Below are 10,914 nucleotides of genomic sequence, written 5' to 3' on the forward strand. Positions count from 1 at the left end.
GTTTTCTTTTCTTTTTTTTATTTATTCATTTTTTTTTTTTTTTATTGTTCAACTGATAAAAGTGAGAAAGTAACCTATAATTATTTTTTTTATTATGACTGTTTATATTTCTTTATATTTTTTGTTTAAGTATTTCTGAGGCTCCTCAGCCCTCACCTATTGATTTCTCTGTATTATTCTAAAGGGACTCGTCCCAGAATAAATAAAGTATTATTATTAAATTTAAAATTTTGTGTATACATAACAATATTTACAAAAAAAAATAGAAGCAATTGACAAAATAAGGTTATTAGTATATGAATATGGGGAAAACCTGAAACCTAGTACAACAAATATAGAATAGTGATAATATTCTAAATGGAAGTTTTTTTTCACCTCATCATATTAAAAAATTTAAAAAAAAAACAACTTCTTACGAAAGAAAATCCAGTAATTTTTATCTTTCCTTTATTAGTAGATGTTTTAAAAGTAAATTAAACCCAGGCCTAATTCTGGGATTTCGGGGGCAGAGAGGGAATGGAGGAAGTATTCCTTTCTAATAATTTTTGGAGGTATGATATCTCTCAATTAAAATCAAAATAATGATTATATTGATTATTATTATTTTATTTTATTTGTTGTTTATTTAAAACTTGATTGACACTTAGTTCTGATTAAAAAATCTTTAAATAGAAAGAAACAAAACTGTGCAGATAACAAAAATAATGAATGATAATCTTCAGGAAAAGATAAGAGAGCAAAGATGCAAATTTAACAGCTAGCAAATAACTAAAAAAAATAAATGGAATATGGTCCGGGTGCGGTCAAATTAAACTCAAATAGTAAAATTATGTTCTATTTTTATTTGAGCCAATGTTTTGCCCCACGTTGCAGGGATGTTTTTACGGAAGTCAAAGTCTGAGTGAGTCCGTAAAAAAAATACTTTTGATAATATTAGAATATTTTATACTACTTTTGATTTCATTATTATTGATTAGATTCTGTAGCCAATCGTAAAAATAATATAGTCTCACTTTGTTTATTTACTAAAAATAAAATACCTTATATATTCGTGCTTCGAGATCTCCATCTGAATCTTGACCTTGCGTTACAAGACAATACTTATCTACTCCACCTGAAACCATATCCTTAGCGTCGGTCAACTTGCTCACTGATCTTCTCTTTGTTAATACAGGCTGAAGGATTGTAGGGAGAGGTAGTGGTGCTGGTGGGCGGTGTTCAAGCCATGTTTCCAAAGAGCGAGATCGTCGAGCTCTTCTAGCATTGACTAACTGAAATACATAGGCCAGATTTTATAAACATACTTTAAAACTATTTTAATAATTACAATTTTACGAAATGAAGAAAAACTCAATAGAAAAAATTAAGATTTAAATAAGAAGTAAATCAATATAAAATTCAGTTTTTAATTCAAATTAATTAAGTTGTTGATGCATAACAAAATCTGCTGGACGACAAAGACAGTATTAGTGCATTTACTGTATATGTTAATGATCGTTGAGAATTCTTTAAAGATCAAGCCAATTTTGTTTTTCTTCATTTTAGGAAGCAGATATTCTACTTAATTTTTAACTAAGCAGATATTTATATGACTACAAGAATAAATGAAAATGCAATGGTACAAATATTTGATAAAGATATAATTAAATTGAACTGAATTCTTCTTTGACAAACATAAATAATAAAAGTGTTAATATTGTTGAGTTCAAATAACATTGTTCTTTAAATGTGTTTTATTTTTTCCATTATTTCAATTCTAAAAATTTCCATCAAACATAAAAGTAAATTTAAGTCAAAAATATAAAAATTATATAAACATTCCATAGTATAGTAAAAAAAAAAAAAAAAAAAAAATATATATATATATATAAAACCCAACATGATCGTCCCTATTTACAATATATTAATATTTAAAAAAAAAAAAACATTCTAACACATGCATACGAAGATTAAAATGTATATTAAGCTAAAAGTAATAAATATAAAATTAATAACTATAAAAAGATACCAAATATAATACAAAGAATTGATAAACATAAAAAGTAATAAATATATGTATTAAAAAAAATATATTATCTATTATTATCAATGCAGCCAGAGGATTACAACATTTTACCCAAATATAGATCAGACTTTTCATAGTTGGATGATAAAAATCCCATTTTCGTTTTTTTTTAATTCTTTACTTTAATATTTTCAGTATTATACATAGGAATCCCTGAATTTAATGACTCAATCAAACTTAAAAATACTAGAAAGGCAAGAGCACCACAACACTGGTTACAAAATCAAACAAAACAGAAAGTACTTATAATGATTACCCTTCTTCCGGTGGATCTAAAATTTGGAGATGGTGGTCTTACAGAAGGAGTAGATACCGTATACTTAGACCGCTCCATCCCAGCTGAAGGTGTTAAAGGAACAGTTCGAAGGGCTTCATCAGACAAAACTCGCTTTGCATCTCTCAGTTTTCTATCTCGACTCCTTGCCTCAAACTGATTTAATAAGTTTATTACATATCTTAATTACTACTATTATATCAATGGCTATATCTAACAATTTTAAGGGGTTAGAAAATGAGTGAGCTGTTTACTAAAAATCTGCAAGGCTACCAGAAATCCAACCAGTACATCATCCATTAGAAAAATATTGTTTGAAATTTTTTCTGTTTAGTTAATAAATTAAAACGATGATCTTCCATTAGTGCATGCCCATGAAAAGTAATGGTAATCTCTTACTTATACTATTTATGAAAATGTAATTTTTATAAATACATATATATCACGACAGTCACTATGTTTTCACTTCAATTCATAAATTCAAAGTATTTATCATCAAAGTAACTTTGAAATGATGAAATGGCCTGGATTTCAAAACAGCTGTCATACAAACACTTAATTTATTTAGGTTAAAATTAATAAAAAGGGCTTCTTCACACTCAGCTGTTTAGCTGATTCAACTGGTCGAATCAAGTGTAAAAAAGGAAAGAAAGTTTTCTCATGAACATGAGATAACTAGTGAAGTAAATTTCTTTATGCCATATTACTGACTAGCTCTTTTAACTAGTATGATATGGCGGGCAAAAGTGCTGGATATAATCTCGCTCGAGTATTTCACTGGGGCTGTGTTTCAAGCGGAAGAGATGATCGGTATTTAAAAACCTATTCATTTCATCCATGTCAAAGAAACCAGTTGAATCAATAAAACCATGAAGGATGGCCTAGCAGTCACCTGCCTAATAGGACTTCAGCATACTATATGTACAGCCAAGAAGTATTCCAAGTCATTAATTAGCTCAAGTAAGTCTAAAGTCTGATCGGAGGAGGGGGATAAACAACATTTAAATTAAATGCTAACTATTTTTTAGCGATGGGTCAGAAGGTCAGAATACTTGTCTCTAAATTAAACGCTTAGTTTAATTAAGTTTTAAATGGAAATAAATGATTCTAGATTTCGACCTCTCCCATCATTATTGTCTTTTTAAAAATGTATCATTGAAAAATTGAACCCCCACAGTAATTAAATTTTCATAAAGTAAATAAAAATTGAATTTATTAAGTGAATAACACAAAAAATAAGCTTTACAGTTGACATGGGATATTGATTTTTTTCCACAATTATTAAACTTAAATTTAAAAGAAATTTAATAATTGCATAGATGTTATATGAAAATAGTAGAATTTGCATAGAATTAAAATAATACCTCCATAGCTGATTTCTGACTCCTAACCCTTCTTTCTATTTCAGTTTTCAATTTTTCTTGAGTTTGAGCAATTTTGCTCGTATATTGTTCCTTCGCCTTTTCAGTACTTATCTTAGTTTTATGAATTTGCAAATCCTTTTCAGAAAGCTGTTAAGTTAATTTTGAAAATTAGTATTAAATATACATGTATAAAATAAATAAATGAGAAAAATATTTTTTAATCGAAATACAAAATAATATAAAAGAATTTTTCATTTAAATTACCTCTCTCTTCAGCCGTTTCACATTTAATTCATATTCATCAACCTTTCTCTTTAAAGAACACACTTGAGAATCAGAGTTCTTAACCCTAGATTCAAGGTCAGAAGTCTGAAAAAAATTAAAATCATATAAAATTTTTTTTTATAAGCAGTTTAATAACACTATACATAAGAATAAAGAATGAGGTAACTCAGTGAGTAAGGTATAAATCTCTCAGGCCTGGGTACAAGTCCAATTGTGGTAGATAACTATTTATTCACTCAAAAAGCAGTTGTGAATCAAACCTGGGAATTTTTAATTTGGAGAAAAACCTGGTGACTTAATATGATCCTAAACAAATCACATACTTGCACAACTGTTGGTCAAGAAACTACTTACTAAGTATCAAGCCAAAGACCTTACATGGGTTGTAAGGTTTTAATAAATCAGGTTTTAAATATTTTATGAAGACCAATATTTTATGTACCTTAAAAACAAATGTAATAATGAAGCCTTTTGACTGCTTATAACAGTACCCTGAATTAACAGATATTTTTCACAGAATATAATAAAAATACGATTTTCATCACAATCAAGACAAAGCAATATTTAATTCCATTCCTTTCTGTTAACCATTGAGTCATCAAGAATTTATAAATTATCAACTTTTTCACTTACAAAGATCTTATAAGAATTAAGAGAACAATTTCTTCTTATTTGTCTATCAATAAGCTGAAAGAGTTAATTTATGCACAGTGTATGTCAAATACTTTAAAGGTTTCTTAATCAACAACTGTGAGGAGTGAACAAATCACTATAGAAATAGTTCACTACTGTATTTAAACAAGATATCCATTTCTTTAAAAGAATGAAGTTTTTCTGACTTCCCAACAACTGAATTTTAATTTTTATGATCCAGAATAATTTAAGTAAGTTATTACTCGATGGATTGGTGACTTGGAGCCAACTAATGTCATAAAACTTTAATTAAAAGGAAAATAAATTAATAAATAAAGTTAGCTAAACATGTGATATTCTGAAATTGTATGCGATAGATAACTATGAACTAAAATGATAAATACCCTTTCTTTTTCTCTTTCATACAGAGATTTTATTGATTCGATTTCTTGAGATGCTGTAAAAGCTGTCCTTTCCGTCTTCAAAATCATTTCTCGAAAATCATGAGCTGTTAGGAAAGTATAAAGGATTAAATAAAATAAATATTAATATTTAAATTATAAAAAATAGAAATGATTCAATGAGTATAAATACTTACTTCTTTCTTTAATGTTTCCAGTCACACTATTATATAACTGTAACTGATTTTCGAGAAATTCTTTTACCGTTTTTATAGACTGATTATCATCCAGAGATACATAACGCAATGAAGGTATATCTGCAAAACTACAGACCAACAGAATTATTTATTTCTAATATTTATTAAATGCAAATAATTAATAAATTTCATAACTCTAATTTGTAATCGAACTATCTAACAAAGTTCATTGTGTGAACAGAAAGAATAATATAATTTTTTACTGAACCTGTATTTTAATTAAATAGATTGACACCTAATTTTACAGATGTAAGTACCTATTTACACAACTACCAATTGGAAACTTCTAATGTAAGTCTATAAAAATGATTTAAACGATGTTAAAAAGAAACATAAAAAAAGAACTAAAGAAAATTAATAAATAAGAAATTAAATAATACACAAACAAACAAAACTTATTAATTTGAGCCAATATTTCAACCTGAATTTCAGGTCTTCATCAGAGCTGAAAAAAGAGATAACAACCTTAGTTCAGAGAGACATAAAAATAAGATTGAAAAATATACATAAAAATAAATTTATAGTTATGTATATTTTCAATTTTGTTTGTTATTATGTTCTTTTCATGTTTCTCCTTGGTCAAGGTTGTTATCTCCTTTTGTTTTTCAGCTCTGAAGAAAGCCTGAAATTTAGGTAAAAACGTCAGAACAAATAAATAAGTTTTGTTTATTAGTATATCTTTGCAGACCACCTTCTTACATCAATCTACGGTCAACTATTAACACATCATTATAAATATTTTGTTACACAAAACTATAAAATTTGCACTTATATCTGTAAAGTTGATAAGAGATATTATTTAATTCAAAATAAATATCATAATAAGCAAGAATTATGTACAATTTCATCAAGCGAATAACTTAAATAAATTATTATATAAATAAATAGTTACATTTCAATCGGTTTTTTCATAAATCCATTAACTGAAGGAGGAACCTCTTGATTTTCTTTATCATAATCTATTTCAAATTTCTTCAAAGCCTACAAAGAAATAATAAATTCATAAATTTAAATTAAAAAAAAAAGCAAAAATATAATTTGAATTGGAAAAATAACATTACATTATTAGCCCTCCTTCTGCCAGGAGTAAAACCATGATTAACTCTAGGTGTCGTTGGTGGATATGCTATTTGTACCTCCTGGCTTATTTCAGCGAATTTCATAACTTGCTGTAAAGAAACAATAAAAAATGAGTTAGCAACAGAGCAATAATAAAATATTACAAGGAGAAATTGATTCTTTGTTAAAAACCAGTTTAGACATCTACATAGTTTTCATTAGGTAGAACCCTGTTCAATTATTAACTGACTAAGAAAAAGAAAATATTAGAACTACACTGAGATAAAAATCAGTAGCCATCTTTTATTATTTTTTTCATATTTTAATAATTTACAATATCTCAGTAACAAATTAATTAAACTACAAAATTATAACTCAAAAAGTAAACAAATTATGAATTAAATTAAAAAAACTTTAACACTTAAAAAACTTTTACCACAGTTTCCTTTTTATTAAAATATCTAGCTGATGTCATTCCTAAAAAGCACTCGAAAAAACTGAAGAAATAAAATTACATAGTGAGAAAAAAAAAGAGTTTTACAGAAGTATTTTTTTGTCGTAAATATACAAAATATCCACTCTTCATACATAATGAATATCCACATGTTATTATTTCCGGGAAAGCACCATGTTTGTTTCGCATTATCCATCACGCTTCCTTTTCACTTATTTATGTTTTAAATTAATTCAATAGTTTTATTTTTCATTTAAATTGATTCTTTTAAAAGCATTGTTCAATTAAAAAAAATAGTATTTTTCTCGCAATGACATAGCTTCGAATTCACTTTGACATAAAATGGGTGGGATGGTTGTTGGGATCTGTATTGCCTTTAGATCTGAACGACATTGTGACAACCCTAATTATAGGATGAAGTGTTTTCTCAATATCAGGAAAAGGATAGCCATTTCTTGTATCTTTAGCAAAAAACCAAAATAATGACAATATTTATATTTTATTATGGGTCTTAAGGATCAGTCAATAATTCAATGTTATTTAGGCGACGCTTGGCAACTTTATTGTTTGCATAGTCATGCCCTACAATTTTTTAGAAAAAATACTCTCTTCAAATAATTACAATAAAAAATGTATAAGAAAATATTTGTACAATTAGAAGAAAGTATTTGTTCTAAAAACCTGATTTTTTCATTGTAGGGTACAATGTACAATAATGCATTGTTGTATGCAAACAATAAAGTTATATAATTGACTGATCCTCAAGACCCACAAAAAAATATATACATACAACAGTCATGAAAAAAGTTATTAATATATATACAGGACTTATTTTTTCCTCCAAAATTCACTTTTAATTGTTTTTAAAATTAAGTATAAATGTAAGATGAATATACTAACCAAGTTTTCATCATAATCATCACCTTGTGGGTTCACACAAACGATCATAGATACTTGACCTTCACCTTCAAAGTAAGTTTTAAACAGGTGAGTTAATCTTGAGTCCCTGTAAGGAATCATTTTATTCGCACCTTTTTGATTTTCTCGGAGCAATTCTAAACAGTTTCTCAACGTCATCAAAGAATTATTTATATTGCCTAGAAATAAAAACAATTTATTTTCAACAAATAATGAATGAACTAATTACTTAATTTTTGAAAAAAAGAGCTTTTTTTTAAAAAATGAATAACAGAAATCATAAATTATACTTAACAAAAGATTCAAAATAGTTATTATATGATAAATTTTATAAATATTCGATTACTAATTTAATTTTTAAATTAAAGCACCTGTAACTAAATCAGTGGCATACTATTGTTTGTGGACAACACGGGAGAGACATTACCAAATCACATGGAACTCACAAATGTTGCTGATTTGTGTTTGCTATAATATCAAGAAGGATGAAATAGCCCAAAACAATAGCAGGCCTGCCAATTAAGTTATAAAAATTGTGCAAGAAACACAATGAAAGTCAAACATGTTTATAAACAAGACATTCAAAATATTTTAAAAAAGACTCAATTAATAAAGAGTCTATAGTCATTAGCATAGCTACTTCGGACACAAAGATACTTAAAGGATTTATAGCCACTTTTGTATTTAGTTCAATATCTGTCTTGTTTGATTTACTAGGCTTTATCTTCCATGAAGCACAAATGGCTATAAAATAATATTAATAAAATAAATCCAAAACATTAATTTTTCAGTAGAAGTTTATTTTTATTTATATTTTTTTTATTACCATTCTTTTACTTCAAAACTTTGGCAAATTTTGACATCTTTTATTTATATTTTTTTGTTTTGTTATTTTTTTAATTAAAAATTAAGATACATGAAACATGAAAGTGAATATTGGTAAATTTATTTTTATCACCTAAAATAAATAAACGAATGATTAAAAAATTACCAGCTTCTCTAAGCCTTTGCCCAGTGTTCTTAGTCCTGTTTGTCCGCTCACTGCCTGCCAAATCGACAAGTGACAACTGGCCAATTTGCAAATATTTTTTATCTTGTACAACACTTTGTCCATGCTGATCGATCGGAGCCTGAAAGTTATAAAAATACATACAAATAACCATCTAATTGTTTAAATTATTCAGGGTTGCAGTAAAAAAAAAGAACAAATAGTTTATAACTATTTAATGTCCCCTGACCATCTTCTTATATTTAAGTTTTACGGTCAACTATATATATATATATATATATGGATATGTATGCATGTACAAGAGCGAACCTAAATCAAAATTAGGTGGGCAATCCATTGTCGTTCAGGTTGTGACGTTTCAGCAACAAAGGCTAACAAAACCAAACTAACTATGAAAGTTTTGTAAAATATTTTTAAAGAGTGAAACATCAATATTCGTTTTTAGCATCTCAAGAAACCCTTAAATATAGAGTTTCGAAAAAATCGGAAAATAAAATTTTTTATCCCAAAGTTTTCGCCCTACATGGATGGGCGTTTTAAAAATCAAGAAATAGAAATAACACTTCAACAATACTCGACCAATCTACACCAAACTTGGCAGTGGTTTATGGCTCCATAAACTGTACCAAAGGGTATGAACATTGAAACATGAAAAATTAAACAAATTAGAACTATAGATATAATATAAAACGTTTGGAATGTTTTCATTATTTGAAACACATATTTCGTCCTTATATGGCCACTGAATCTAAAGTTAGTCGATGTAGGCAGCAAGAGCAGATATTCAGCTTTGCAATGGTTATATTAACATAGGCATTGAATAAAATTAGGATGAGTTATAAATAATTGTGTGAAAAATATTCACTGAAAGAAAAAAATAATCCTCCGAATAAATCAAGTTGAAATTTTTTTAATTTTTATTTACTTTGAAAAATGACATTTTGCAGTTTGAGGCAACTCTAAAAATGAATATTAAATTATTTTTTCTAATTTTGACCTACGTAGATGTAGCAATTATTATTATTATTATTGTATTAATTCTAATTTAAATCCAAATAACAAGAATGTAAGAAGACAGAAAAACCAAGTTGGTTTATTTAAATTGGGCTAGATTAAATAAAATTAATTACTCAAGAAAAATATAATCATAAAGTTCATTTAAAATTTTGCGAATTTAGATGAAATATTAACAACTTAACAAAACAAACTCAAAAAATGTACTTATAGAAAATTAAAGTCATATTATTGACTCAATATTGCCACTTAAACTGTGTCCAAATTACTGTTAACTTTGAAAAAATCAATAATATGATTTTTACACTACAAAAATAAACACCTTTTTTTGGAGACGAGGATTTCTTATACTGATAGAAAAATAGCAGAGCGCTTTTAGTAGAAGTAGGTGGAATCTTTAAATTATCATTTGATACATATAGAATGTTAAAAACCATATTTTCAGCGAAAGCTAAGAAATGCTAGGACAAAACCGGCGAAAAATTGAAAACAATTTGAGGTGGTAAGATTAAAAAATGTGTTGAGATCAGATGGAAGGACCCATTGGAAGATGCTTGCGGAACCCTGCTTGGGAACCACTCTTTTAGAGACATATAGTCACAATCAACATTTTGTAAGATACCAAAACAATTCTTTCTGATATCGAAAATTCTTTCAATGTATCTAAATTTTTTTCAATTTTTTCTTCTGAATTTTTTTTCAAAGATTTTTTCGGACTTTTGAGGTATTATAGCTCAGGTGAAGGATACGCTTTACCTGCATAAAGCATTATCATAATTATTTATTATTCTCTAAAGTCACCAAATATATTCATGCATGACTATATATACAAGCCACGTTATGTATAATAACTTTTCGTATAAGTTAAGTATAATATAGCTTAATAGAATAAGCAATACTTTTTTCATATTCTTCGGAATGAGATGAATCGATTGGTGTACATTAACCATGAAAAAACTTATCATTATTATTATTATTTTATTTTATTTTTTTAATTATTTTTTCTCTCTTTTCTTCTCTCTTGCCTTTTTCAAATTAACTTGTTTCTTTTTACTATTAGAAGACAATTGTTTGTGTTATTTAAGTGTACCAATATCATAATTTTTTGTTGTTAATTTTACTTTCCTCTTTTATTAAGAAACATTATTTATTTATTATTATTTTTTTTCTTTTAATAAGAA

At 26.9% G+C, this 10,914-nt stretch overlaps 1 protein-coding gene across 1 annotated transcript in view; it reads right to left on the reverse strand.

Annotated features, from left to right (window-relative positions):
• The window catches only part of LOC106683471 (kinesin-like protein KIF23), a 31,551-nt gene that overhangs the window by 5,861 nt on the left and 14,776 nt on the right, over nucleotides 1-10,914 (reverse strand). Inside the window, exons 2-11 of the mRNA XM_067049731.1 lie at nucleotides 8,702-8,840; nucleotides 7,693-7,889; nucleotides 6,341-6,448; nucleotides 6,172-6,260; nucleotides 5,220-5,347; nucleotides 5,026-5,129; nucleotides 3,968-4,072; nucleotides 3,704-3,850; nucleotides 2,322-2,495; nucleotides 1,041-1,271 (exon numbers count right to left, since the gene is read on the reverse strand). Of these exons, the coding sequence (XP_066905832.1) occupies nucleotides 1,041-1,271; nucleotides 2,322-2,495; nucleotides 3,704-3,850; nucleotides 3,968-4,072; nucleotides 5,026-5,129; nucleotides 5,220-5,347; nucleotides 6,172-6,260; nucleotides 6,341-6,448; nucleotides 7,693-7,889; nucleotides 8,702-8,840 (1,422 nt within the window). The remainder of the gene's footprint in view (nucleotides 1-1,040; nucleotides 1,272-2,321; nucleotides 2,496-3,703; nucleotides 3,851-3,967; nucleotides 4,073-5,025; nucleotides 5,130-5,219; nucleotides 5,348-6,171; nucleotides 6,261-6,340; nucleotides 6,449-7,692; nucleotides 7,890-8,701; nucleotides 8,841-10,914) is intronic.

This window comes from Halyomorpha halys, unplaced genomic scaffold (assembly GCF_000696795.3).
Source record: "Halyomorpha halys isolate HHAL.00 unplaced genomic scaffold, Hhal_1.1 Scaffold487.1, whole genome shotgun sequence".
Taxonomy (NCBI): Eukaryota; Metazoa; Arthropoda; class Insecta; order Hemiptera; family Pentatomidae; genus Halyomorpha; species Halyomorpha halys.